Raw genomic sequence first — 27,723 nt, 5'->3', positions numbered from 1 at the left:
AACTGAAAATTTCCGCGAAAATTCGAAGCCTCGATTCAGGTTAGTTCGGGTCAATTACTCAAATTTCTCATTGCTTATTTAATTCACCCAATTCAGTCCTTCACTCACGATTATCATTGAACCATGGCGACATGCCTCTATAGTATGACACCCTTCGGCGATAATGACCACGCCCGTACGTGGTTTGTAACAAAAGAATACTGCGGCGTTGCGAATTTTGAGTAATATCCAGTGACAGGCGGCACGAGAAAAGAGGACTTCACCATGAATTGGCAACATGTGGACGTAGTTTGATAGGTTTCGAATATGAAGTTTCAGTCATCAGTGACACCGTCATTAGTTCAGGTTAGTCACAGTTTATTAGTTTAGTTCTTGGAGTTTGGTTAAATTGGGTTTGAGACAAGAAAGCGTCTTGAGGTTGGTCAAAGACGGCTTTAAACCTGACTCTTATTCCGCCATTTTTTCAGCTCTTTCTTCCTTTCAGCGTAGACACCATCAGTCCATTAGACGGTTATCATTTCTTACTTGTTTGCCGTGGCAAATCTGCGTCGTATCAACCTCCACGCCGCGTGACTATTGATATCTCGAAGACATCAACGGGCGATTAGAAAAGATTACCAGGAAACGTCGCCTCAACGTCCTCCACCTCGAGCCCAATTAGTGACTTAATTATGGATATTTTAATTCGCAAGTTTTTGCATCTGGTTATTGATTGTTGTCTGGCCACGCCATTGGCGCTGCCACTTTTTCCCTAGTGAAATAACCGAAATTCCTTGTGCCGCCCATGGTTGATGTACCGAGCGTTCAAAGGCAATAACGCTTAACATGATTATACCGTGCTCTGCGAAGAATTTATTTGAATGGCTGATGAGTTTTCGGAATAAAAACTAGAGCACAATGAGTTATTAGCCGCTGCACCAGGAAAGTACTGTTACAAATGAATATATGGGAAGAGGCCGATTGTTGTGCCAAAGCCGAAGAATAAACAAAAATTGCGAGTGTTGCACAACACAGCCTCACATTCACTTGCTTCGCTTCATCTGGCTCAACGTTATTATAATATCAAATCGAATAATGCTTAATGCCAAGAATAACGAGAATTTCAGCCTAAATCATTGTAATTACAATGCTAACTGTGATATGTAGAACATAAAGATCTGACTGCTAATTTATCATATTTTAGTTGAGTATTCACAACGTGTGTTCTGGTAACCTTTTCGGGTGCCATTGTGTATTTACTAAAAATGTCAAGTGCACTCGCATTGTTGGCTAACGAGAAATTGTTCAAAAATAGTATCAAAGCTACTGTCAAGGGTTGCACAATGACTTATTATTCTTAGACGGTCTAGAAGAAACCTTAAACTACAAGAAGTCCGTCTCTGAATTCTTCATTTGGTCCCATGATTTATACGCAATCAAGCAGCTACCACTACACAGTTCTACCGTGATAACGTTTCATTCGAGTTGGAGAATTCATATGAATTATCGCAGCTCGGGAGCCAGATACATAGATTGATATGGTTTAAGCGAAATTAATTAGATGGGGCCGGATCACGAAAGCGTTTATTTCACTTCCTGATTATTATTTCCTTTTTGTAACTTAAAATTGCCTATAAAAGCACGATTTCCGTAATGGTAATAAAGTTCAGAGATGATCCAATTATTTGAGGGTCGAAAGGGTCGATCGTGGATTGAAGTTGCTGTAATTGGAGACTTAATGATATCCAGGCTTTGATTTGAACGATAAAACCCGGCGAAAAGGTTTAATGGCTCGGATGCTTTCAGGTCTTTCATATATGGAAATGTGGATTTTTCGCTAAAGATGAATCATTTTTCAGTTATGTAAAAGTTTATTCCTAAGTCCAAACAACTGTATCCCAACGTAGAATGGCATTTGCGGTTAACTTGGCCTCCGTGTTCCTGCATGTCCCTTTTCCGGCAAAAAAGCTTATTTTCGGTAACAAATTTTGTAATTACTCGCTGCCATCCAGTGGGATTTGAAGCAGCATAGATCAATTGATTTTTCATCAACTGAAAAACTTATTATGACTCTCGAAATTTGGATTTTCCACTACTGCGTCACCGTCAAGTAGAAAAACTCCAAATGACTGCTGTCGCATCTTATCGAGCCCTTTCTTTATTTCGTGTGGTTAGATAAAGACGAAAAATAGGCCACTGATCCTGCTACTACGAAACTCATTGCAGAGTGTCTTTTCGAAACAATCGTCCAATACCAATAGTTTCCTTTAAGATGGCGGACTTTTTGGTGCAATTTTACATGGGCGATTGTACCTGTGGCTTTATTCCTTTATTGTGAAAATATTGAGGAAATTTGAAAACGTGAATTTTTGAGGAGTTAATGCCAAGTTTCGGCTTTGGCAAATGCGGTAAAAGACAAATCTGAAGGCTTGCCTCCGCTGTAGCATTAAATATTATTACCAGATATAGTTTCATACTCCCCATTAAAGATTTTATCGTACTTCTAGAGGAATTTAATATGGCCCGTAAGTTAATGTCGCACTTTGCATGCCGGGGCGCAATTAATTCCAAAAGGCATTATCGTTACACATCTGACTTTATACGGCCGTCTCTCTCTAATTTATTGATATCGATATTTCTCCTGCCTTTATCGTCGCCTTTGTACGTATATAGAAACGTGTCGACTTTCCGCGAATTGTAAACAAACTGATAGAAGATCTACCGCCGTTTACCCTTAACTCATGCTCTTTTGTGCCCGGGACAATAATTTTGCCCGGTTTAATGCGAAAACAGTGGTACTTAGGCGCGCGGCAGTACCAATTTGGCGTGATGTCCTATAGCGATGCGCCGATAGCTGCTTCGTGGTACTAATTAGGCTGCCACTCGCACATAAACATGTCCCACTAGTAGAAGAAGCACCTGCGTGTGCTCTTTGTACCCAAGTGAGCTGGATATGACCTCTACCGCGCAAAAGTCATAAGGCCGCTTTATAATGATAACATAATTTCTTCTTTATAATACATCCGACATTACAATCCCGTATTGTTTTATGCATTTAATATTGAGACAGCAACAAGTACGAGTCGTCATGCTATCAAGATAAGACGCTGCTTAATAAAACCCGAACAATAAGAAGATTATGCGCCGCCGAGGGTGTGCCCGATTAGTACCGACATTCGAGCGGTACCTTCGGTCATTTCCTGGTGACCTGCCAGGTCATTCGCGGCCTTTCTCAAATTCAAACTCACCCTGAAAACATTCTCATGAGGGCCCTAAATCGATTAATAAAGCGACATTTAATTCGAATCATCGTGAGGAGGGTGGCAATGACAGGTTAAGGGTGGCATTTATTTACGGAATTGAGGGATGATTCTGGGGGGTGGCGCGTGGGAAAACCGGACCTCGATTGAGCCAGAGCAAGTGCAGTTTGCCAATATGTTTATCGGGGTACATTAGGATCAAGGGGGCAATAAGGCTGGTGTTAAATTCAATAGATCTCGTGGGAATGGGAGTTTATTGGAAGATGGTGGCTGGGCATAATAGGGGCAGCGAATAGGGCAATTTTTAAAATATCGTCGAGGCCCGTTTGAGTGAAAATTTCTTATTTTTCGGATGTTGTAAATCGGGCATCTGCAGAATCTCACATTTTTCTATGGTAATCTAGATACGACACGCTTGAGTATATATATAGCCTAATATTGTTTGTCGCGAGTACCGGGTCCTTGGTGTTAGACATTGGCATCTCAAAAATAACTCATAATAATCCACAACAATAACTGACAGACCACCCATAATAGACAAATAAAAACCTTATACTTATCGAGATAAGATCAGGCCTAAAAACATAATTCATAACTAGTCAATGAAAATGTCGCTTAAATAGTACCGCTATAACAATAGGTTAGTGATAGTGCTATTTTCTATTTGGTCACGACCGACAAGATCGATTGGTAGCCAATGGCCACTGCTGAATTAAACTATTATATGCAATAATAATAATTATTGTTATTGGTACTAATTGGAGACGTGACCGGGTTTACTTCGCGGGCCCAAATATCGGTTTACATTGGTCTTCTGCGGTACCACTATGCTGGGGTAGACGCAGCCAAAGCTCCACCCACATTTGCGTTGCAAAAGCGATTGGCACTTCGAAGATCTAATCTGTGACTGGTCAGTAGTGTCGTAAATTAATTTTTTAAGCGGTTTGGTATAGAGAGAAAACCTGCTAACATTACATTATCGACTTACTGGGTTGTGAGGCAATCATTTTTAAAGACATTAGAATTTTTCCCTAATTAAACGCAGCAGGAAGGAAACTCATCATGTGGAACAGATTTACGATAATTCGGTGGCGATTAACCGTCGATAATCGATTAATAGGCCCTACATGCGACCACCGCCATGGAGATTATAATTTATATAAACACGGACCCATTAGGTTTTTCAAAATCTGGCATAACGTTTACGGAGTAGTAACACACGCTCCCTTTGTTTGTCTGATGTGTTAGACAATGGAGCACTATTATCGTGGGAATTGAAATAACGTCCCACGGGACACTGGACGCTTGGATCTGCCACTGACTTTTCTGTATGAGACGGGCACGTGCCTGATGGGACAAATGATGCTTTATTCATGGTAGTCGAAGGGATATTTCGATTGGGGTTACTGAAGTACGACGTTATCTGATTGGAAACATCCATGAAATTAGATTACTCTCAGTGGAGCAATTTGATACTGACTTTTAATGCTTTTAAATACCTCTATAAATCTTCAACTAGAAACCTAACAGGACTTCCATATTACGCCGCCCACGTTCGCCAGAGTCGCCACGGAAAGGCACATCAGTCAACCGAACCCCCCGCTGTTATCACTCGTAATTGCCCATGCTACCAAGAAAATGCCATTGGCGTACACCCTTGAATTCCCCTTACCAATGTTGACGTACACAGCGAAATTCCTCAACCTTCACCTTTTTAGTTTTATTGAAATTAATTAACGGTCCTCAGAAAATACTTGTTACAGTGCGGTACTCAGGGCAAAGGTGTGGGCGCGGCTCGTCTAATTAGAATTGAAATACAACGTCATTTTTTCTTCTAAATGAGCGTACGGTTTTATTGCTTCCTGTGAATTATTGGCGCGATTATGAACTTTACGATGAAATGTCCTTGTTAGTGCCGGTGCGAAGGAGATAAGTTAGCTGCAAGAGGAATGGTGTCGTTTAAGGCCGTTTTAATAGAGCCCAGAACGACAATTGGGGACCTGATTTGACTTTTTATGGAAACTAATGCTCCTCAGATTCCTGAGACATCACCTACCCAAAAGTTCAAAATTTTACCTATAGCACCTTGGAGATTTTCGGGAAAATTTCCTGAAGATTCAGATTCAGACAGCAGAGAAAGCTCAGAAGAGAGCGACACTCCTGACTGACGGACACCCCAATTAATTGACGATTTTTTAAGGAATTCGAGGGAAAACGCACCTGCCCCAACGGAGTCTGGCGATTAAATATAGACCAAAAACGGTGATTTTTGGAAAAAATTCAGCTATTTAGTACCCCTCCAGTGGTACTCTTAGTGACAGGTTTTCTAATTCTCCGCGGTCAGGGGCGGAGTTAAAAAAATTTCGCTTGAAATAGTCCATGGTGTAACTGACTGGGCCTCTTCGACTTGACCATTAATCCATGTAATCCGAAGCCTTTTATTACAAGTCGCCCCCAGAGAAACGCATTCGATTTAGCCATTTAGATCGAACATGTCCAATTGTAATGCCGATATGTTTATTGGACAAGACGAGTTATGACACGGGTATCAGTACTGAGAGTGCGTTTTCGCGTTTATATGCGTCCGATATCGGCATAATAGACATGTCAGGTACCATGCCAATGGCCGATGTTTTTATTATTGCCGGCCATAGATAAGAGAGCTTGTCTGCATTTGCACCACTTGCCGTTACATCGTGTTCGAAATTGGTTTAAACTGCTCGGGGGCACCATCGCCGAACCCACCCATATAAAAATTTAACGGATAATCAATCCACATTACCCTATCGACACGTCAAGTATCGCTCAAGAAATCGCTTTAATTTAATAAGTCCGACAAATTAAACCTTATCTCCGGGGTAAATGCGTTAACATTAATCATAATTATGGTGATTTCATGACCGCCAAGAAGTCAAACACCAAATTACGTCTCCTGGTACCTTTTTAACGTTGAAATATTGTTGATGTTGATACAAGACGTGCTCTGATTCACCTCGGGCTAGCATTTAAATGAGATGGAAGCTCCATCTGTCCGCTTATATGTTCTTTTCTTCTATGTATACACACACATCAGGAAGAACTGTTCTATATACCACTTTACGAGCGTAATTTATCGTCGGTCTTAATTGACATTTTTAGTGGTTATTATTCATATTTACGACGCACTCAGAGTGCGTCCAATCACAAAAACCGGACCACCGCTTTCACCTTTGTCGTAAAAATTGGTTTGAATTAATATCCCATTGTCTAAGCCACTATGATTCCTATAAATCAAAACCCCATTTCCTACCAAGATAACGAGCCTCTGGATCGATTAGACGCAATTTGTACTGCTGCGCAGGTAGCAGAGGAAGGGACGTCATCGAGAAAAAACCATAATATCGATTTCGTTTAATTAATTTTTTCCTACGATAACAATCATTAGGGAATATTATTAATTAATCGTAGTGATACTTCAGAAATCGAAGGGCCACACCTGCCCTAGGGCACAAGGCCAATTGAGTGCTTTTCTCGAATTTGGCAAAAGGGTTTTGGCACAGACTAACGATGGACTCGGGGAGTTAATAGTCTTTTTAATTCAGGGCGAATTTTTAGTAATTAAAGGCCGCAAGGGTTGTTGGGAATTAAGATTTTTTAAGGTCTCATGGCGTTATTAATTGTCTCGCCAAAAGACCACTCACGAACTTGTGAAAGCTTTGGGTGGAATTTGTTAGGCTCGACTCAATCAATCACAGTCAGAATTAGAGGGTATTAGGGCCTTGAATTGCCAGAGCACTGCTAGAAATTATGGGAGGTTAAATTCAGTTTCATATCCAGTCTTGTCGCCCCGATCAATTCCTTTGCAGATGAAAATCCTCACATGGGAAGAAAATTTAACAGAAATTTTCGTGTGAAAAATTAGCCTTTTATTTTTTGAAAAATTTTCAGCAGCTCTATTTCAAAATCAACCAGAACCTCACTTTACCCTCTCGAGCCCAATCGTTATCTTTCCTGTCAGGCAGTCTTGAGTACCGAAGGAACAACCAAGTCTAGAAGCATTAGAATCCCGAACACAAGGAAGAAGAATTAGGCATATTCTTCAAATGGAATTTCAGAAACACCCAAAAGGTCTGGAATTTTCAGGGGAACCCAAAAAACATGGAATGAAGTTTGAACTGACCATCAGTTCAACATTCTATAATTACAATGTTTATCTTACTTTTATCTCTGAACCTCAATAAATGCAACACCCAAAAAGCCGGCTAAAGGGCACGATTTAATGGGTTTAATGGTGTCTGGCCGACAGCTGTAAATTTCAAAGGGCGTTTCTCCTAGGTGGCCGAAAATTATCCGCTGTGCCCTTAAGGGTCACACCAAGATTCGCGAAAGACCCAGCTCATTACGGGTCGTGGCATCATCGTAAAGCGATCCATTTCTTCGGCTATTATAGCGGGCACGATTTGAAATAAATTTCTCGTCGGTGGTACCGAAACCCCATTACGCCCAGAGCAACAAATAACCATTCTCGGGAAATATTTAGACGCCGTCAGGTGGTTAATCTTCCTTATTCGAGCCCATTATAACCTTGGCCTCCGAGGCGGTGGTACCTCATAGTTTCGCGTTTGTATTATGCAAGTAGTTCTCGGTACTTGTTTGCGAGTAAATATTACATTAATTTGCAAGTGGGTGTCCCTCAGGACTGCCGGCGCCTGTTAAAGGGCGCAGCTTCACTCTCGAGTCGGGGTACCACCCACGGCTTCGCGGCGGCACGCATCATGGTACCACCGACCGGCACGCAAAAATACCTTTATTTATGCCCCCGGCGGATGCACCCGCATGCGAACCCGTTCCTGTATTAGTTCCGCGGTTCGGTCGTACCTAATTGGCGCAAATTGGTGCACGACACCTGAACCCGGCTCGTAAATGGCAAATCACGACTTCAGTGTAACAATTATCGGTGCAGTTTTCAGCTTGTCTCCACTCGACCGGCTGAAAAATGGCAAAAGTGAACCAAAGCACCAGAACCATTGTTGGCGCACTGTGGAACCGCTTAAGATAATATCTTGACAGATATGTTGCGTCATTACGGGTCCTACGCCTAAGCCCCTTAGTTTTAAACAGATTTAGGTGTCTCCCATACAAAGTAACATCACCGTCGAGTAGAAAAAACCCTCCTTTCAGTCGTGTTATTATACCCTCCAATCAAGTTTGAGTGTCTTTTGACCACTAAGTTTGAATCTTTATGGTTCGACCTTTGTTCATTTCAAAGTGCGCTAATGCCGAGAATTTTTCATGATTAAATATGTTATGATAAGTGGTTCTTTGTCTAAAGCACATAAAACACCATCGGTCTTGGGCACCGGCCCATAGGAGTGCTAATTTAGACCCACACCAAAATTGACAACCCTTTATTTCAAACCCATAATCACATGATTACATGGTTGCGTCCTCTTTTCACGGCCCGAGCTGCTTTTGGGACCTATAAATTAGGACTTTATTGCCACCATTCTTTCGTGGCTTAAGCACTGAAAAATACAGTGTGCTTCCTTGGAGCGGCACCAAAAAAGGACTTTTCATCGTAAAGTTCGTTATCGCGCTAATAATTTACAAGAAGCAATAAAACGGTATGTGATCATTTAGAGGGAAAAAAGGTACAGCAATTCATTTGTGATCAAGAGACCTCCAAAGGGAGGCTTCTACCTTAAGATCTGCACTGTAATAAAAATTTTCCTACGAACGAGCGGAAAAGTGCGCCTACCGCACGCCTTTGCGAGCTGAAAGTAGCCCTTTACCGCACGAGTGCGGTAAAAAAGAATTCGTATTAATATATTATTACCACACTCGATTTCTCAGTAAAGTCCGGCAAAGCATCATTTTCCTTACTCGCTAGTTAATTATCTATTCTGGCAGTTAATTAATTTCGAGAATTTCATTTTCAACTCTCCCAGTTCAATTTACGAAAGATGTCTCCAAGCAAAGTACCATAGCGACAGTTAGAAAGAAAATGTTCATTGTTTTTTTGAAGGAATATAAGATGCATTCGCCATATCGTTGGGAATTGCTTTTTACGGGAATGAATAATGAAGTTGAAAAAGGTGGTCTGGAGCAGTAGGAGCGTGAAATTGATGCTTCTGGCCATCTATCCATTAACATTTATTTGGCCGATTTAAATCGGCCTCTACAGGACTGTGTGAGAAAAGAAGCGTTTTTTCACTTGGTGAACACATAGTTTGACATTTAATCACGGTTATTAAGCCTAATTGTGTTCTCAAAATCTTGGCGCTAGTTAAAACCGACTAAAACGCTAATTACCTATTAGTGAATTCTCCTTTATTAACCCATATATTTCAAAACTAACCTATAAATTTCCAAGCGTACGCCCGGGGAAATATATATGGTGGGTTTGGCCAATCGTCAAAGATAAATTAGACTCTTAACCTTTCCTTCTAATAATACAGACATAAACCCTGGTCCAACTAATTATTTACACTACACACATTCTTTGTAATTATGTGCTATAAAACTCAAATAATTATGATGTGCTATAGTACAGGGTCAGATTGTGCAGAAGTAACTTCAGAACTCATAAACTACGGTTTTTCTTTTGAAGTTTGCCGACTAATTCACTCCCATGGCAGGCAATCAGCTGCGCCTCTCACGGGTCGCGTACTCGTCCGATGGCCTGAAATCCCGCGGATCCGTCCCTGACCCTTTGGAGGTGTCTTTCAGCCATAGTCTCTATTAAGCCTTTGAACTTCTGTTAATTATAACGTGTCTTCGTAAGGTGTGTATAAGGCCCATGTTTCTCGTTAAAGTTATACTCTATGTAAAGGCGTTTGCTTTGCTTTAATTGGGCCTAAAAGTACTTGCCATTAAGGAGCCAATTAGTGTATCTTCATTCCTCCACATTACCCAACAGCGCTATTATATCTTACGGTGTGTAATATAAGAACGAAGTGGGGTTTTAACGCGTCTAAATCTAATTCATCATTTCTCATGACATTTTGATATTTCGGATGTTACAATAAAATTTCGTCGGCGCAGTCCTATTAAAATAGTCTTTGGAGGCATTATTAGGTCGAAATTAAAAGTCAGGTTGCCAGTAAGTAAGATGGATGGATTAAGTGGATTTCTATTACTGTATGTGACGTAACGGAGGATCTCGCTCTCGAAGAACAAGCATTTTCGGTGCTACACATCACAAGTGAAAATTCATTTCGGTATTCGGCAGAATTAAAGATCGGTACCGACGATAATAAACGAAATATAAATCGAAAAGAACAACGGTACTCGTTTTTGCTGCTCGCATTTCGTGGTCCGGATTAGCATATCCATCTCTTACAATGCGATTACCGGTGTCCATCTTGGCGTGAATGCTGTTCTCGACTATGCTTCTTAACAGTAAAATAATAAACAACCTGATTGAATTTCGAGATAGCTATCGGGCGGTATACAGGTTTTTAACAGGCAACTTAGGGCCACCTTTATACCACTTCAGTTTAAGCTGCAAACTATGGGTTCTGCCACAGGGAGAGAGTGCCGAGAGGTTTACTGAATCGACTGAGACCCTGATTTTCGCAGAATTTGGCCATTTCAGGAGTCAGAGTCAAATTTTGCAAGACTTCGGGGAACTCGACGCCATCGAGCATCTTCCAAAATCATAAGGGCCAAGTGTGACACTAGTCATAAAATCCGCGACCTTTCTCAGTCTATGCAAGACGGTGGTCAGTGGGGTCCTCGATTCTGCCGAAGGTGTGTGGGCAGCAAGGGTTCTTTGGAATTCACTTCTTACCTTAATGCGACCCTGAGTTTTGCAAAATAGCCTCAAAATTGGAAAATTTGGAAAAAATTCCATGAGCCTTGAGCTTTTCTAGAAGACAGTAACGCTCCCCAATTCCTGAAGGCCTCACGAGTTTTTCCAATCAGAAAATTTTTGGCGTCTTCCTTAAACCCTTCTTAGTGCGACCCCGCCTCTTGCAACCGCTCAAATCTTACGGAAAATTCTATGAGTTTCACAATCTATGAAAGACAGTGCCATACACGATTAACCGAACCCTCATTTGGGTAGTGCTCCGTTGGGGGTGCCGGTGAAAATGCTGTATCACATAGTTCAACCTTCTTCGATTGATCGCACCTTTTACACCCGATCCATGCTTGTACTAGAACACCGCTTTCTTCCTTAGCTGGTTTAAATAAAACCAGAAATTAATGCGTGAGTACCAACAGTACCGGTGCCACCAGTATTCACTAGTATAAGCTTCCCAGACTAATTATTATTATCCTCCTGCCGCCCATAAGAAGTCGTTCAGTAATCTAAAATTCAAATGTGGTTTTTTCGAGCAGGTTCATGTAACAACAAAACGCCTACAAAGAGAAAATCACTTGAACGAGGTACTTGTATTCGGAATCGATTAAAATCGTTGGGCGGTACCGTCTACCCAGTTGAATGCATACATGCAAACTCGGGTATAATTTCGGTATAGTATATGAGGAAACTCTGCTACGCCAATGAGGGCCAATTTTTCAGCACCAAATTGCCCACTTGTCCAACCGATACCGGGTGATATATTTAACGCTGATTTCCAGCGCAGTATTGGTTTAAGGGTGGACAGCCGATGGTACCGATAGCCGTAACGGATTACTTATTGAAATTCGGCAATTATCCCGCTCCTCACAGAATGCCGTTAGTGGAATTAATTTATTTAAAAGGTGGTACTTAAAAATATCTTAACAGTCGTGATTAATGTTTCTTTTTGTACCTCCCGTGTTATTTCGTAATTGAACTTTATGTCGCCGGCGAAATTTATGTCGCTGATTAATTGGCGGAGCCAAACGAGGTGTGGTCCTATATCTGCGGTGGTACCGATTTTCGAGGAAAGACGGAAAGAAGACGCTGAGAGTTGCGATCATGACGATGATGACCTTTGCTGAGGCGTCCTTGCGGATTGTCGCACTCGGCCTCCGGCAGCAGAAGTGGGTCACTTTCGACCAACTTCCTGAAATTATTGTTGGTAATAAATTGCTCCAACAGCCTGTAAATAAACGCTTCGGTATTGTTTTCACCCGGTTTAAAAAATGGTGCTTTGACCACGTGTACATTTTTATGGTCTTGTCTGCCGGGCTTGAATTCCTCGAGAAAAATAATGCATGTTGTTAAGATTCTTCTTCGCATTCGCAGATTTGAGGCAGGCAAAGACATTTTTGACCATATTATTAAAGGTGTCCGCTTGCGATCACGAAGTCGTCAAAACGCGGAATACAATTTCTCTCCGTTAATGCGTCACCAAATTTCCGAAGAGGTCGAGGGTCATGAAATACCGATGGCCATCAGACATTCCAAGGGCGTTAAATGCCATAAATTGTCCGTCGGCGGCAATGCGCGAAATTCAAGGAACCATCCCGCGTCCCACAACCGATTTTATTGTGGTACCGGCATACGGTTTCTTAACCCAAATACTCTCGCACGTATTAAGCGAATTGTTCCATCTCTCGGATGAACGCAACTACTGCAGATTAAAGGAAGCGATATAAAACAATTAAAAATTCAAAAGTAATTTGTCTAATAAATATTAAAGTTTTTAATCAATGAAAACGTGAAATCGATATCGTGAGTGGACCAACCAGGGCCGGACGTGACTCTGCGCGTTTTTCGAATTAATTAGCCCGTTAATCGTTAGATTCGATCAACAAATCACCTGTCGCCCCAAATTAAACACCGTGTATAAAAACAAAATCGTTTGCCGGTTAATATCGAATGCGACCACGCCCATTGGGTCGAAAAAAATCTATGGAAACCAACTGGTTTTTTCTTGAAGCAGGAGATGAAGCTGAAGTTAGAGAACAACGCAACGTTATTTGCCCATGCTCAGTTGAGCTCTCAAGTCTTGAGTTAATCTATTAATCCTAAGACGCATATTGGTACCAAGTCAAGAGGTGGTTTACTCAGAAGGGAATTTCCAAAGAAGGGCAAAATTTTCCTTTGCAAATAATATACCATGCGGCTCTAAATTCCTCCCCCCCCTCGTTAACTTTTTTAATAAATTATTGTTTTTTTAAAACTCAAAAGCAGCATGAAATAGGGCTAAAAAAATCCTTTCATGTTTGTTAATTTTTTTTAATGCGGCACCGGCAGCGCAAAATTGCCGATTTTTTTAAAGTGGAACATGGATCAAGTAATACCTCAAATTAAAAGTCTTTCAAAACTACATTTAATGGTTTATTGCTATTCAAAATCTGTCGACTAAGTTTTGAAAAAAAGGTATAAATTTGGCAAAAAATGCAATAAAAAGTCAATCAAATAGGACGTAAACGATAAAAAAAACTTGTTTATTGGTAGGAAATTGGTTTGTTCCCGTTTTTGTATTCACAAACAAGTCTTTGGTTAAAAAAAAATAAATAAATAAATAAAAATAACCATAGACTGTTTGTGAGCATCAAATCGAGAACAAACCAATTTCCTATCAACAAACAAGTTTTTTCATTGTTTACGCCCTATTTAACTAAGTTTTTATTGCATTTTTACCAAATTTATGCCCGTTTTTCTCAAAAACGAATCGATAGATTTTGAATTGCAATACAACATTGAATGTAGTTTTAAAAAACCTTTAATTTAAGGTATCACTTGACCCATGTTTTGATTTTAAAAAGTCGGCCATTTTGTCCTACGAGTGACGCAAGCGACATTTAAATAAATAAACAAACGTCAAAAGATAGGAGTTTTCAACAATTTAGAGCCGCACGGTGTATAGCAATATATACATGATAAACTGCAACTCAAAAAAAGAAGCTGTAACTAAGTCCCTGTGATATTTTGATAGAAGAAAGATTCTTCTATCAATGTATCACACCAGCTTTCTTGTGGTTTAAAGTTCTTAAATGGACCGCTATGACGCGCACAGGTCAGGTGAAGTCGTGGGGGATCTGCATGTTGCTCCCCGCCTACCCCCTCTATATATCTTGTGAATTTTCCCAGGTCATTTTTTTAAAAGATCACACTGGGGCCTCAAATTTTCGTTGAAAGGTCCTGTATATGCAATTTTTCCGGGGGATCAGATAAGCGACCCGAAAGTGTGCCATGTAAGGAGTTTTCGAAAAAAAACTATATTAAACCACGTGCTGACATTATCAACGATAAGGATCAAAAACGGCAGGACACGTTTCGATTTCGAAAATAAATCGTAAACCGGATAACTGCACGTCTGCGATACCATCGCGGAGCTATTGGCGGGGTCATCCTTCATTAAGATTTCGAATTTTATTAATATAAATGCCGAAATTTAATTACACGGTTATAACTTGGATTTAATACACCAAGGAGGAACTGCGTATGATGATATTTCGTGATTTATTGCGACGATGACCCTCTTTAGCGTGTTTCGAGGACGGACCACAATAATACATCAGAGAACCGCAAATGAATCTTCAAGACGAAATGGCGAATGTGAAGGAAAATTTTAGGAATTTCAGGCAAAATATTCGGAATTGTTACACACGAGGAATGCGAATTAACGAAATTACAAAGCCGAAATTTGCTTGCAAATTTCCATGTCATTACTCCACATATATTGTAGCTACTTCTGTGTAAGCGCGAAAAATATCACACTTGAAACTATTTCTTGCAGAAAATAAATCTTACATTCAATTGTTACACATAAGTTACAAATTGGTATTAAGTAACGATTCGCTGAAATTAATTATTAATTGTAAGACAGTCGATAAAAGGGGTGGCGTCTACATAAATTTGCAGCTGACTGCGCATTCAGTTTTATTACCCCATGTGGGTGTTTTGGGCTTTATTATTGTTGTTTATGGGACAATTGCCCCAGAGCCGTAACCAGTACTGTTGCGCAAAGCAATGGCTTACACTTCAAAAAGCATCAATTGTGGGAATTTTTAATTCCGATGTTCTATAGGCAGTACGACCCTGGAATTGTAAGTAAACCAACTAAGTAGGATGTTCGTACATTCAATAATTTTATGACTAATTTGTTTGACCGTTAATTTCAATGACAATTTATGCTACACTATTTCATTTGCATGGTAATTGTATTTTCCAATAGAGCGGCTTCCTGCTAGCACTTTCTTAAACATTTCGCTGCTTACAAAAAGAATATTTGCATGCAAATCATAAGAATCGTCGACTGAATTTCACTGCTAAAGGAGTAAATACGAAGATTTTTATTTGTTAAAATAAAAATCTGGCTAAAATGGCGAATACCAGCTCCCGCGTAGCTTACTGCCATAGATGTTAATTGTGTTGAACAATAATGTTTTCACTGAACTTTCTACAGAATTTCGCACACAAAGCCGACGGCCAACTTAAACATATGTGACACATGTGACTAATCCGCAAAATTGAAATTTATGTCACCTTTGTTCCTGCTGTCTCTATCTGTATTAGGCACGATCAAATAACAAATGTAGATGAGTGGATACGCCCTCGACTTAAATGCATTTACTTAGCATTTGCTTTACATATAAATGACCGGGTTACTACAACACAAATATCATTATAAATTCATTCGTAGTATATTAAAATGGCGCTTCCTAGAAGCACCATTAAGAGGTCCATTGTAGTTGTAGTTGGGAAATCCTCTTAGGCTGGACAAATTCCAAAACGATTTTTTTCGATGCAGAAAAGCAATTTCGCCTTTAACCCCGCTGGCATGCCTGCACCATTGTTCGTACCAGAACGGTACCACATGCAACCTTTTCAATCAAGATTTTTCCGCTGTCATTAATTTGCGGGAATAAATCGAGAATTATGGGCGCTTGATTGAATTCTACCCCGCGGTCGGGCTTAAGTGAAAATAAGTAGACAAGTGAGAGCGATCAAGGCGTTTTGTTTATAAAACCATAAGCTCTTAACGGTTTTTAAAAATGTCAATGCGGTTTACATAATCTAATCTGTACCGCCACAGAGAGAATAGTCCGCGGTATAGGTGCATGGGTGGTCCGTGTGTCGAGATCTTTTGATAAAAACGCTACTCATATTATGGGGAAATAATAAATTAATTGCTGGATATTTTATTGAAAGGTCAAAATGACGTAATGCCGGTCAAATTTGTTGATATCTCTGGGGTGAGCTTAAACACCTCGAATATTTCATGAAAAGACAATAATACATTATTGGAATTAAGCATAAAATATTTTATTAAAACAAACTTGACTTTGTGGCGAATGTGCACTTTTAAAACAATTATTCTGCCTTGTTAATTGAAAAAGCCATATCTTACTTTTAAGATAATTGTATGTATCTTAATATTTTACATATTTTTTAGCCATGTAATTTGAAGTTAAGACTTACTCGACATTCTTATACGTCTGAGCCCCATACCTTTTATTAGTTCAAAATGGCAAAAAATACATACACGCACTTTTTAATTAACACGGCAGTTTACAAATGCCATATTTCAGTCTTACTGAACAAATTTTAACAAATTATTGCATCTAAAGAGAATAACATAATGTATATGCTTAGCACAAAATACTAAAACTACCCATGGTCTTTGGTGATATTTTGCTCTATATAAAAATCATATAAAAAGAGAGAGAACAATATAATGGACAATATAGAAAATGTTTTCTAAGTATTCAGAGCAAATTTAAAGCGATTTAATCAAAATAAGGAAAAAAGTTCCTACAGGGATAGAAAAGTAAAATTTTCAGTTGCTCAAAACTCAAAATATTCCGTATTTTGGAAAGGAATTCTGGACATATATTTATACAAATTTTTTTCTTATTTCGACCCAAGGAATATTCCTATAAATTTACGCCGTATGTTTAGAAAACACCCTATATAAAATATAACTGGATAGGAAGACGATTATCGATGAGAATATCCAGCAATGGCAGTTCCATGATGTATTACCATGTAGTCATGATAGTACATCATAATGCACAGTGGCTGACCAATGATTATCGAGCTCCAAACGACGATATTACCAAAGCGCCCTCCATATCGTTTCTCCACGAAACGCGACAGGAAGGACAAGGGTAACTGACCCATCATTCCCATAAAGGCCCATATTTTGTAAGTTTTTAATGGAACACTTACCTAAACAACAGAATTGATATATTTATTTTTATTTTTCACACGACAACCTTGCTTACCATGACCATGCATTCCGTTTAAATACAATATTTTTATTTAATTAAAATATTACCATAAACAAATGAAAAACTCACCATGTACTCATGGAAGAAGGCACTGATGAAAAATACTACCACACTAGCAGTATTTCGACCATACCCCAGATCTACCATGGGCAAATACAAATGCCTAACTGCCCATCTATGCACAGGCAAGTTCCAAGTGCGCCAAAATACATCAATATTTTCGGCATTCCACCAATCAGCATAGAAATCGCGATCGGCGAACTGCAGTACTTCCCCGAGTAAATTCAACCAAGAATGGAATAATATGTAGAACATTATGAGCCAGGCCAGATGATTTGGGATCTACAAACCAAAATCAATTACAGGTATCCCACTCAAACAACATTTACATACAGCCAATTTCAATAATCTTTCTGTCGCCAGTGTATAGTCCATATTACTGAATGGAATGAGTGAGTTTTTAACTGAAGGTATCATCCATTGCTGAATAACCGCTAAAATTATCTGTGTGCCGGCCAGCACTTCAAAACTGCGTCTCAACAAGAACCTCTTCCTAATGCGTTCAGTGCGCGGGAAGTTCAGCTCATAACATAAAGTGGGGACAAACAAAAAGTAGTAAAAGTCGCGCAAACTGACGTTTTCTGGGTAGTGAACTAAACCTCCAGGGAGAGTTTCAGTGGAGCTTTTCTCGCTGTCTTGATTGTTGTTAATTGTTTTATCAGCACTTTGCAAGCTACTTAGAGACACAGACTGTCGTCTAAGGGTGCTTTTGGCTGATTTTTGCCTACCCGTGCGACACCACATGTTCACTTGTATATATGACCACATTTTCAAAAAAAGAATGCTGTAAAATGTGCATACAGTAGACGCACCAACTGAAAATTCATTCATTTTAATGGCGTTATGGCTATTTAATAACAATTACCTAGTCCAAAACCATGTTTAATGTGAATGAAAACCATAGGCACCAATATCACAGATAGAAGATTAGCCACATGAGCTAGCATTCCTATGCCATTAGGCACAACTTCCTGCAATAAACCTTTGGGTGAAAATTCTGTCTATTATGGATGTTTAAGAAATCTTACTGCAGACAATGCTTTTTCGATAATAAGGCACACTACAACTGGCACAATGTGATCTAAAATTTAACCAATAAATGCTTTAAAAAAACTACCTCAATAATTAAAATCTTACACATGAGAAGTATTAAAGTTGGATAATCTGACCCTTCTTCATCTATAAGGTAATAAATCCATTGTATTGGATCAACCCTTACCCCATACCTGCAGCACCACTAGCAATTTTTTTTTGAAAAAAAAAAGAAAACAGGACTCACTTTATGAAGTTCTCAAGCAGGAGCCTTAGGCCTCCAATAGATAAAATCAGAAAGGCCCAATTTATGAAACCTGTAAAATTTGTGAAGCCAGAATTCCAGGTGAATAATGAGTCTCGAGGACGATGGCAGCTGCAGCGAAAATTTAAGGTTAAATTTCATAAATTCGAGCTGGTTTTCAGCTTACATACGGTCTATCTGGCTGATTCTTCCGAACCTTTTTTTCAACTGCTTGAATTTCTTCAGCCTTGGTGGTACTAAGGGCTCGTTTACGCACAACTGTCTCCCCTTCAGTCATTTTAAATTGGAATGCTAAGATTCAACTAATATAAGACACTAACTTGTTAATAATATTAAGAAACTTACTAAAAAAAATTGGTACTGAAAGGACTATCTGGCGTTATGGAACTATTAAAAGTTATATTATCTTGCTTTTAGTTTCCATCTCGTTATCAACCTTTGAGTTTCGGACAGTTTTTGTACGATGAATAATTCCAATGTCCGAGGTCAAAAAATTATCTTTTCAATAATGGTAAAAGATAAAAATTATTAAAAACCCAGAAAACTTAAAAAAATTATATGTCATTTGAAATCAGCTGTTAGTTAACAGACACGAGGAATATGTAAGGTTAGGTAATAAATAATTTTGTAGGCGCATGTATGCGTCCTTGTCCATCTCGACAAGCTTCCGTTCACTGAGCTTTTTTTCTTCTCTCTTAGTCTAACAGATTTAATCTCGATATTCAGTGAATAAATATTGCCAAGTGTAAAATCCTTTTATTGTTATATAAACAATCTGATCAAATCATAATTTTGACAAATTAATGAAAAAAAATGATATTGTCAGAAAGTAACAAAATAATAAGAATAAATTATTGCGCAATATTTTGCTGAAAATATAAAAAAATAATTTGTTTCGACTTTTTTTACTAATCTGGCAACTATGCTTTAAAAATAATATTCGCCCTTTCCCTGATTGGATGATTGATCGCAATACGTCATCAATGCTGCGTCACTGTCATAAGTCACGATGACGTCTAAAGAATAATTCCACTCCATCGTCCTGAAGGTTTCCTTCTGCTTCACTTATTATTACAATTTTATTCTTAAATTTTTTCTGATAACATTTAGTGAACGCAAACACATTTCCAACAATCACCGAAGCCCCACGTTTTATTCTAGTGTAAATTTCTAATTAAACACTCAATTTGAAGCATGAAAATTTGGAATTGTGAGCACACATTCAAGTAAGTAGCCCCATGACATTGCATTGTACTCCTTTCTTCAACTCTTGAACATATTTAGCCATCCTTGGGAAACTGTAGCTACAGCAGCTTGGAGGAAGTACCCTAACCCACATAACCCTGCTGTCATTGGGACTGATGTAGTCGAAAGGAAAGTCAAAAATGGGGTGCTACATACACAACGATTAGTTAGTTCAATTTGGTATTTCCCTAAATGGGCACAAGCTGTAAGTATCCTTGAAAATTTTGTTATTTTTGTATATTCAATGAAATATGTGCTTGATTCAGTCAAATTCTGAACTAAAGCCAAATAAATCCACTTGTTGCGCGTTGCTGTAATTGCGTCATAGAGTAGAGTGTAATTTTTTGGCAATTCGTCTGGTCACTGCTATAGTATTTATAGGTTAATGAGGTTAAAAAAATCATAATTTTACAGGGAAATCCAAGTAGCAAGGATTTGAACAATCACTTATAAAAACGTGTTTCCTTTATTGTTTAATACATAATTGAATAGCTAATGCTTAGGGATACATATCACTTATTTCCCTGAGATCGGACTACCCAAAGTCCAAAGTCCAGTCCTGATACCTGAAATAGACACAAAATATAAACTAGCATAAGTTGGAAAGCATGTTTTAATGCAATGTTCAAATTGTTTTTAAACTGGTGTACTATATTATTACTTGTAATGCAGTCCTTTCAATTTAATAAAAAACCTATTTTTAATATTAAAATTTCTCATGTATTTCTATAAACAATGTTCCCATGCTACATTTAATAGGTATTACATAACAATTATTGCTATCAAAGAAAGGAAAAAGAGGACAGACAACGTCTGGGTCTGAAGATCTAGCCAAGGTTCAGTGAAATTTTTAATCTTCTTATCACTACTTTTGCCAGTGCGAGATGCATCATTATGCATAATTGTTTCATGATTAGAACTAATGCAGGCGAAGTAAATTACTCTTTATGTAAATGCTTTATTATATAGCAGCAAATGAAACATAATATTAATTAGAATTCACACACTGAGATTTTTATATGTAAATGCTTTACATAAAACATTTGACTTTGACTAAAAATGTGAATTTTAATGAACTTTAAAGTGTTTATTTGACCTTATTACCGTCTAATTTTTTAAATACCAATACGTAGCTTGTTTATTGGCAACCTCAAAGAAAAATCCTTATTGTACTCCCAGTATTTCTTGAAATATTAATAACTACAGAAATTGGCCTATTTGAATTATTAATACCAAGAGCTGTTTGTATTCAACCTTAACAGACAAACTTCCTTCTTTGCTATTGATTAATTCTTCTAGGTACAAATGAATAAATTAGCATTATTGACAAGATGTCCCCAAAACCCTCCATTATTATTTCCAGTTAATTGGTTCAGCAAAAGTTTGTTATGCAGCGGAACACTCAGAAGTAAATCCCAATGAACGACACATGACCCTGAGGACCATTAATCTCACATTCTGCAGGCATATAGCAGTAAATGAGACCCTTAAATACACGCCTCATCCCTCTGATCCCAGCAAAACCCTCTTAAAACAAGAGGCAGTAGTCACTGTACAAGGTAAAGTTGCTTTCAACACCTCAGGATGAAATTTTCTCTATTGCAAATGCAGGAGTTCCACTGACAAACTACATGGAAGACATGTTAACCAATAAAATCTCCAATAACGCAAGTAAAGGGCGGCAAGCCATGGAGTGGGTGATCAATAGGATGTGTGAAGAATACCAAGATTTGACAAGGAGTACTGATGAGATTTTGCACAACACTAGGAAATCACTTGATGATTTGACGACTAGTGCAAAAAAATCCATGGATGACATTTCCAGTAAAGCCAAGAAGAGTTTTGACGAGCTGCAGCACCTAAAAATGAACGGGAACTTCTCTGAGTGTTAATGTAGAGATGTGACGACAGCTGGTTTCTAGCATTTAAACACCAATAAATGAAAAAATAAAAAAATTATAAGTCCATCAGAATCGGCTTATAATCGTGAATTGTTTCGTGCGATCATCATTTTCTTGTAAATAGCACTTATTTATTTACATTCCTCCTTTAGGAAAGTAGTTTCAGAAGCAGGAGAATAGGGTCAGTAATGGTGAATGATTCCTAATCTCGTTTGTCAAGTTAATAAAGCAAATTCAGAGCACAATTTTATTGCATTCGCATCATTTGTCCAGTACCTACCGTTATTGTTCTTCCCCTCAGTAAAAAAGAAGCTTGCTTCGAATTAGGAAGCCGAGACTGGTGAGCATAGGTCAATATGAGCGCAAAATCGCTCACTAACAGGATTAAATTTTAAGAAAACGGAATTAAAACTTGATCTACTCCAAAGCTCTTGAAATGGGAAAAAAAATCTAAATAACTGCAAAATTAAGTTAATGAATTAGGCCAAACTTGACAATAAATATAAGTAATATTTAATTCAAAACGACCCTATTCTAAAGAAATGGGGACCTCAAAAGAACTGCGTGCATTTTTTAAAGCTATAATTACTTTTAATGTTGAGCAAGCAACAATTTTAACTTAAAAAGACTATTTATATGAGGTTGATCTGAGGGTCTTCATAATTCCGCTTAAAATATCTATACTCTCCAAATGAAGTGGATTATTTTTGTCCAACTGCTGCTGTAAATTCGCTATGGCCATGGTGAACATCTTGAACTCAGGAGGACTCTCTTGCAGCCATACTCGAGGTAGCACTTGACTAATTAGTCGTACTTTCATAGCTGCATCAGTTAAGGAGCAGAACTTCAAAGCACTCAATAAATACCTATAAAAAAACATTCAGCAAATAATAATAATTTGTAAAACTACTAATACCTGTTCAATAGCGAATTCAGAGCCAACTCCTTAAGCTTAGTTTCATTGATAATCCCCTGCCAGCTGGTAATATTTTTCAATAATTTCAAGCCACTAGCGAATTGTCTCTGAAAAAACTGGTTTTTGCTATCTGCAATTTTGGGCGTCACCGGTATAAACACGTCGTTATCCAGGGATGCCTTCATTTTGTGGAAAATAGCATTGAACAAGTTAGCCAACAGCATGCTCTCCGGCCCTAAAGTGGGATATTTGCGTATGAAGCGCCCCACGCAACCCACCAATCGCAATGTTTGTGAGCTGGACAATGGATCCCAGTAGGAGTCCACTAAATTGGTAACTTTAGGTACCAAGATTTTCTCCACAATGCTTGGTAATAAGTTTATGTCAGGATCTTTTGCTAAAGTGCTCTCAGTTTCATCGTCGTGCAGGCCGTATAACGCTAAAGTGCGGTACCATTCGAGTTTTTCCAATTCTTTTGATTCGGTCAAGGGATTCCAGAAGATAAGATTAAATCTAGTAAATAAACAATTGATGGGAATGGAAAAATTGAAAGTCAACAAAATTAATTCAAGCTAAAAATTGTTAATACCTTATCATTGGACTCACAACTTTAGGCAAACAAAGAGAAGCATATGCTTCATTGTAAGCTGCCGGATCTTTGCTCCTCCAATGCTCAAATCGAATCAGAATGTTAACTAGTGATGAGTAATCGTCGACAACATCTTCGAAAATGTCCTGTAGCTCTTGTTCAACTTCTTGCTTCTCTTTATCAAAAAATAGTAAATCCTGTTGGGACATTTCCTCGTCGCTAGACATGCCCTCCACGTGTTTTGCTCCACCTGGAGTAGCAGTCATTTCTCTTGCCCTTCTTCGGCGAGAACGTCTCCCTTCACGTTCAGCGGCTCTGCGAACTTTTTCCTCATCTTCTGGTTCCTTCTTTAAAGCTCCTTTACCTATTAAAAAAAGTTATAAAATAAAATTTAACTATAAAATTTCTTGGTATATTGAAAGTCCCAAAGGGTTTTTTTGGGATAAAACATCTCAGTTTTATAGTTGTCTCTAAAAACTCATTCAATTTCCACTTTCTCTAAAACCAAAACTCACCTGTAGCCTCCTCTGCTTGATCCCTCACATCCTGCCGCCTTCTCTCCACTATAAACTTCGACATGGCCGCCATTAAATCTCCAGCCCTCTGTTCCAAATTTGATATAGTTCCCACCTTTTCATCCAAACATTCCACCAAATCTGTAATATACCCCCGCAATTCTTGATAAAACCTAAACTTTTCAGCTGCTTCTGGTGCTTTTATCTTAAGTTCTTCAATTTCTTCATTGGCCTGATCTATGTCTTCTTGGATTTGATGTAATTTTGCTAAATTTTCATCTCTTGATTGGCAAATACTGCTGTAATGTTCTCTTAATTTTGCTGCAATCATTTGTGGAGTTCGGATAATTCCAGGTTCAATTATAGGAATTACCGTGGCTTTTGTTTGTTGAGTTTGTTGAACTTGATAATCCATCATTATTTCTTGAGCAGCAGTCATTGCTGCTCCAGTTACTCCCTTCCTAATTTGCTGGTCCTCCCATTCATCTAATTCATGGTCAGATTCTGGGTCTTGGGCAGCTAGAAATTGCTCCCTCCTTCTGTCTTGGTCTCTCTTTGTCAGGTTGACATCCATATCAATTCTGTCTTCATCACTCTCTTCATTATCATCATCTCTAACTAATCGACCAGTATCCTCAGGCTCTTCTTCTTCTGTAGGAATAAAATCCCCCATTTCCCGTGCTTTCTGCCTTTTTTTCCTGGCAGCATGAATCATAGCAGCATCAGGAATAGCCCCAGATTCTAGAACTTTTTTCACATTGTCTGGTTTTGAAAATCTATGGCTTCCAATGGGGGCATCTTCTTCTTCGGAGGATAAATCATCTTTGCCTGCACATAAAGCATCTCTGCCAGTTAATATTGGAGGTGGAGGAGTTGGGGGTTTCTTGTGATTTTGGGTTACTACCAAAACCAAGTCATCTGTGACTACTTCAGTGCGTTCTTCTTTGGATTTGGGCTCTTCTTTTTCAGTTTTCTCCTTATCTTTCTTTTTCTTTTCTTTCTCAAACATTCTCATGACTTTCTTGTTATGGGATGATTTTTTTACCTGTAATCAAGAGTTCCCGGTAGTGAATTAGGGGTACAGAAAGTAATTGATTGAATGGGAGTACCTGAAACACTTCACCTTCTTCTTCAGTTTCGAAACTCAATAGAGTTTGTTTGGGTTTTTTAGCCTTTTCTTTTTTACTAGTTTTCCTATCTGGAGCCCGAGACTCTTGAAAATCCATACGTTCGTCTTCTTCATCGTCATTTTCAGTGAAAACTCGTCTCTGCACTATATTTTTTTTGGGTTTTTTAAATAAAGACATTCTAATTACCTGAGTTAGTAAATTTTATTTTGGAAAGAGTTTATAGGTTATATTTGGTTTTTCTGAAGAAACGTTATTGCTGTCACTTAACTGACCAATCATAGCCCTTCTTTCAAGCACGTGTTAATTAAAGTGTCCTATATTTTTAATGTTATAATCTTGGGCACTAGATGGCAGCAGGATTGAAGTAATTAATTTTGACGTGCCACATCAAAATCAGCTGATATTATATGATGTTTACATTTTAAACAGTAACAGGTTTTTCAAGTATTTTTAATTAAATTGATTTGAATAATTATAAATATACGTAAGCAGTTTGACCTGCGACACACCTAGCTTAATGCAGTTTTTACGCATGTCTGATTATCTTTGCTGCCACACGATAATAACTCTCTAATTTCGAGACATTTCGTTATTAGATCAGAGGTTTGTTAGGTGTGCTGGAAAGCAGGACGAACACCTGGACCGACTCTTTAATGAGTCTTTCAATACATAATAATAATTCATAAATATAATAATTTCATAAATACATAAACTACAAAAGCAAATTTGCTATGGCCAACTCAGCAAAGGTTGATGCCCTACAAAAACCAAGTGGAATTGACTACAAGAAGTACTATTTGTTTGGCTATAATTTGCTCCAAACCATAGGGTAAGTATTGTGTACTACTTAGTGCGCCTTTAGTAAGTAACTGTTTGGTACTTTCAGTTGGTCTGCAATTTTATTTCAATTTATATTATATTGTGTAAGCCCCAGCAACAAATCATTATATGAGACAGTAAAATGCACCCTTAATGTTTTTCAAAATGCTGCAGTTTTGGAAGTGCTCCATGCAGCTACTGGAATGGTAAAATCGAATCCTATTTTAACTGCATTTCAGGTAATTATATCCTTTTAAATAAAGATGAACAGACCAGATAGTCTAGGAAGTTATTTGCATTGTTTTTATATACATATTGTACAAGTATTGTAAATTAATGACCATATTCATAAAAGTGTATAATTGTATAACGTAAAATAAAATATAATTAATAAAAATGTTATAAAAGGTACACACATTCGCTATTACCATTTGCACAAATGAATGGTTTATTACCTTGTTAAATAGTCTAATTTTAAGGAGACTTGTTATAATCAAAATAATTAACTATCTTAGGTTGCCTCTAGAGTGATAGTAGTGTGTGCAATATTACTGGCCACATACTCAGCTCGAGATAGCTGGGGTTTACCATTGGCACTTACAGCATGGTCTATAACTGAAATAATTCGATACTCCAACTATACTTTGAATCTCATCAACTCTGTGCCCTACGTGCTCAAATATTTAAGGTAAGTAAGACCTTTCATTCACATAATCACCATTGTTACGGGTAGAATGTTTAACAACAATGTTCTATTGTGTGTGTAGTTGACGCACCACAACTACTATGTGCTAATTGATGACCTTATTGATCTTCTTTTCATATTTATGACCAGTATTTTTAGGGCAGTCGATTAATTTAACTATTAATTGACTATCATTAGACAGACAGACAGGAGGTAATTTTCTTTAAAAAAACTGTCGGTTGTATGCTAAAATAGTACGTTGCTGACCTTCATCGTTTTCTAACGTTGTTGTCATGTGTGGTTTCATGTTCTCGAAACACGAATAATTTCTAAATCTTTCAATAAATTCCTCAGGTCGAAGCCTCATTAAACATACGGGCCTGTGCGAAATGCCTTATACGCATGAAGCCTTAAACATGCAAACAACAAAATAACTAGTAATTTATTACTGGAAAAGGTAAAAGATCTTCGACCCTAGGTGGAATTCTTTCTCATTTTCACTCGATTATTTATTGCTTGTATCTGCTCACTTTCAGAATTAATTATACACTCGCTTTCAAAAGCCTTGCACCCCCCTTATTAATTACTTGCGTAAATTTATCATATTCCTAATATTATTATTGATAAAAAGAGCACTTTGTTTACAACTATAGGCAATAAAAAGAAATTAAAAACAATCTGTCATTAGGAATTTAAAAGGTTTTACAAAACCTTGCTAAAACCAATGTAGGTGAGGGATGCAAGACTTTTGAAAGTGAATTAAATTAAATAAATATTAGTATATTGAATATTGGTTTTTCCCTAGATACACAACTTTTATCGTGCTTTACCCAGTCGGAATCACTGGAGAACTCTTGTGTATCTGGGCTGCTCAAGAGGAAGTAGGAAAGGGTTTTTTGTACTCTATTGACTTGCCCAATAAGTACAATTTCGCTTTCAATTATCAGCATTTATTGTGGTTTTTAATGCTGCTCTACATTCCTTGTAAGTCAATTCTATTTTAAAAGGTTTTATTCATGGTGGTTTTGCAGTGTTTCCACAATTGTATTTGCACATGTTCAGCCAAAGAAAGAAAGTCTTGAAATCTTCGAAGCAAAAGTCGAGTTGAATATTCATCGATTTTGAAGTGTTAAGACTGAGAAAAATGTGTAATTGTTGAACTGATATGTGAAATTAAAGTTATTAAAAAAAATTTACAGCAATTAAGTGTGTTTTAATTGGGAAATCGTT

The 27,723-nt window shown here is 38.0% G+C and overlaps 4 protein-coding genes across 4 annotated transcripts; 2 read left to right on the top strand and 2 right to left on the bottom strand.

The window, feature by feature from the left end:
- Positions 1 to 16,147: 16,147 nt before the first annotated feature.
- Positions 16,148 to 19,263, bottom strand: mdy (midway). The gene is made up of 9 exons (XM_066402537.1): positions 19,039 to 19,263; positions 18,864 to 18,984; positions 18,676 to 18,804; positions 18,534 to 18,622; positions 18,425 to 18,477; positions 18,262 to 18,367; positions 17,730 to 18,211; positions 17,406 to 17,678; positions 16,148 to 17,274 (listed from the first exon to the last, which is right to left on the bottom strand). The coding sequence occupies exons 2-9, from the start codon at positions 18,968 to 18,970 to the stop codon at positions 17,044 to 17,046; spliced, it is 1,470 nt and encodes a 489-aa protein (XP_066258634.1). The 5' UTR covers positions 18,971 to 18,984; positions 19,039 to 19,263; the 3' UTR covers positions 16,148 to 17,043.
- A 495-nt stretch (positions 19,264 to 19,758) lies between these two features.
- slmo (PRELI domain containing slowmo) lies at positions 19,759 to 22,085 on the top strand. Its single transcript, XM_066402541.1, has 4 exons — positions 19,759 to 19,919; positions 19,978 to 20,143; positions 21,302 to 21,497; positions 21,550 to 22,085. Exons 1-4 carry the CDS (start codon positions 19,888 to 19,890, stop codon positions 21,828 to 21,830), a joined length of 675 nt encoding a protein of 224 aa, XP_066258638.1. The 5' UTR covers positions 19,759 to 19,887; the 3' UTR covers positions 21,831 to 22,085.
- Positions 22,086 to 22,406: 321 nt separating this feature from the next.
- LOC136417038 (PAX3- and PAX7-binding protein 1) lies at positions 22,407 to 25,182 on the bottom strand. Its single transcript, XM_066402528.1, has 5 exons — positions 24,969 to 25,182; positions 23,860 to 24,904; positions 23,345 to 23,708; positions 22,756 to 23,268; positions 22,407 to 22,705 (listed from the first exon to the last, which is right to left on the bottom strand). The coding sequence occupies exons 1-5, from the start codon at positions 25,164 to 25,166 to the stop codon at positions 22,468 to 22,470; spliced, it is 2,358 nt and encodes a 785-aa protein (XP_066258625.1). The 5' UTR covers positions 25,167 to 25,182; the 3' UTR covers positions 22,407 to 22,467.
- A 412-nt stretch (positions 25,183 to 25,594) lies between these two features.
- Hacd1 (3-hydroxyacyl-CoA dehydratase 1) lies at positions 25,595 to 27,675 on the top strand. The gene is made up of 5 exons (XM_066402454.1): positions 25,595 to 25,818; positions 25,876 to 26,047; positions 26,324 to 26,496; positions 27,299 to 27,477; positions 27,525 to 27,675. Exons 1-5 carry the CDS (start codon positions 25,721 to 25,723, stop codon positions 27,599 to 27,601), a joined length of 699 nt encoding a protein of 232 aa, XP_066258551.1. The 5' UTR covers positions 25,595 to 25,720; the 3' UTR covers positions 27,602 to 27,675.
- The last annotated feature ends 48 nt before the right edge of the window (positions 27,676 to 27,723 follow it).

This window comes from Euwallacea similis, chromosome 26 (genome assembly GCF_039881205.1).
Source record: "Euwallacea similis isolate ESF13 chromosome 26, ESF131.1, whole genome shotgun sequence".
Classification (NCBI taxonomy): Eukaryota; Metazoa; Arthropoda; class Insecta; order Coleoptera; family Curculionidae; genus Euwallacea; species Euwallacea similis.
Note: the sequence above shows the minus strand (reverse complement) of the source record. Positions and strands in the feature narration are given on the sequence as shown.

Excerpts from the sequence above, each read along its gene's own strand:
- mdy (XM_066402537.1), bottom strand. The coding sequence starts at position 18,970 with ATGACTGAAGGGGAGACAGTTGTGCGTAAACGAGCCCTTAGTACCACC. Across the intron at positions 18,623-18,675 it reads CTGCTTGAGAACTTCATAAA|GTATGGGGTAAGGGTTGATC; the intron begins GTGAGTCCTGTT and ends GTGGTGCTGCAG. Across the intron at positions 17,679-17,729 it reads AAAGATTATTGAAATTGGCT|ATCCCAAATCATCTGGCCTG; the intron begins GTATGTAAATGT and ends TTTGGTTTGTAG.
- slmo (XM_066402541.1), top strand. The coding sequence starts at position 19,888 with ATGAAAATTTGGAATTGTGAGCACACATTCAA. Across the intron at positions 19,920-19,977 it reads AATTGTGAGCACACATTCAA|CCATCCTTGGGAAACTGTAG; the intron begins GTAAGTAGCCCC and ends GAACATATTTAG. Across the intron at positions 21,498-21,549 it reads GGCAGTAGTCACTGTACAAG|GAGTTCCACTGACAAACTAC; the intron begins GTAAAGTTGCTT and ends TTGCAAATGCAG.
- LOC136417038 (XM_066402528.1), bottom strand. The coding sequence starts at position 25,166 with ATGTCTTTATTTAAAAAACCCAAAAAAAATATAGTGCAGAGACGAGTT. Across the intron at positions 23,269-23,344 it reads GTTGTGAGTCCAATGATAAG|ATTTAATCTTATCTTCTGGA; the intron begins GTATTAACAATT and ends TTTATTTACTAG. Across the intron at positions 22,706-22,755 it reads CTGAATTCGCTATTGAACAG|GTATTTATTGAGTGCTTTGA; the intron begins GTATTAGTAGTT and ends GTTTTTTTATAG.
- Hacd1 (XM_066402454.1), top strand. The coding sequence starts at position 25,721 with ATGGCCAACTCAGCAAAGGTTGATGCCCTACAAAAACCAAGTGGAATT. Across the intron at positions 26,048-26,323 it reads CTATTTTAACTGCATTTCAG|GTTGCCTCTAGAGTGATAGT; the intron begins GTAATTATATCC and ends TAACTATCTTAG. Across the intron at positions 26,497-27,298 it reads TACGTGCTCAAATATTTAAG|ATACACAACTTTTATCGTGC; the intron begins GTAAGTAAGACC and ends GTTTTTCCCTAG.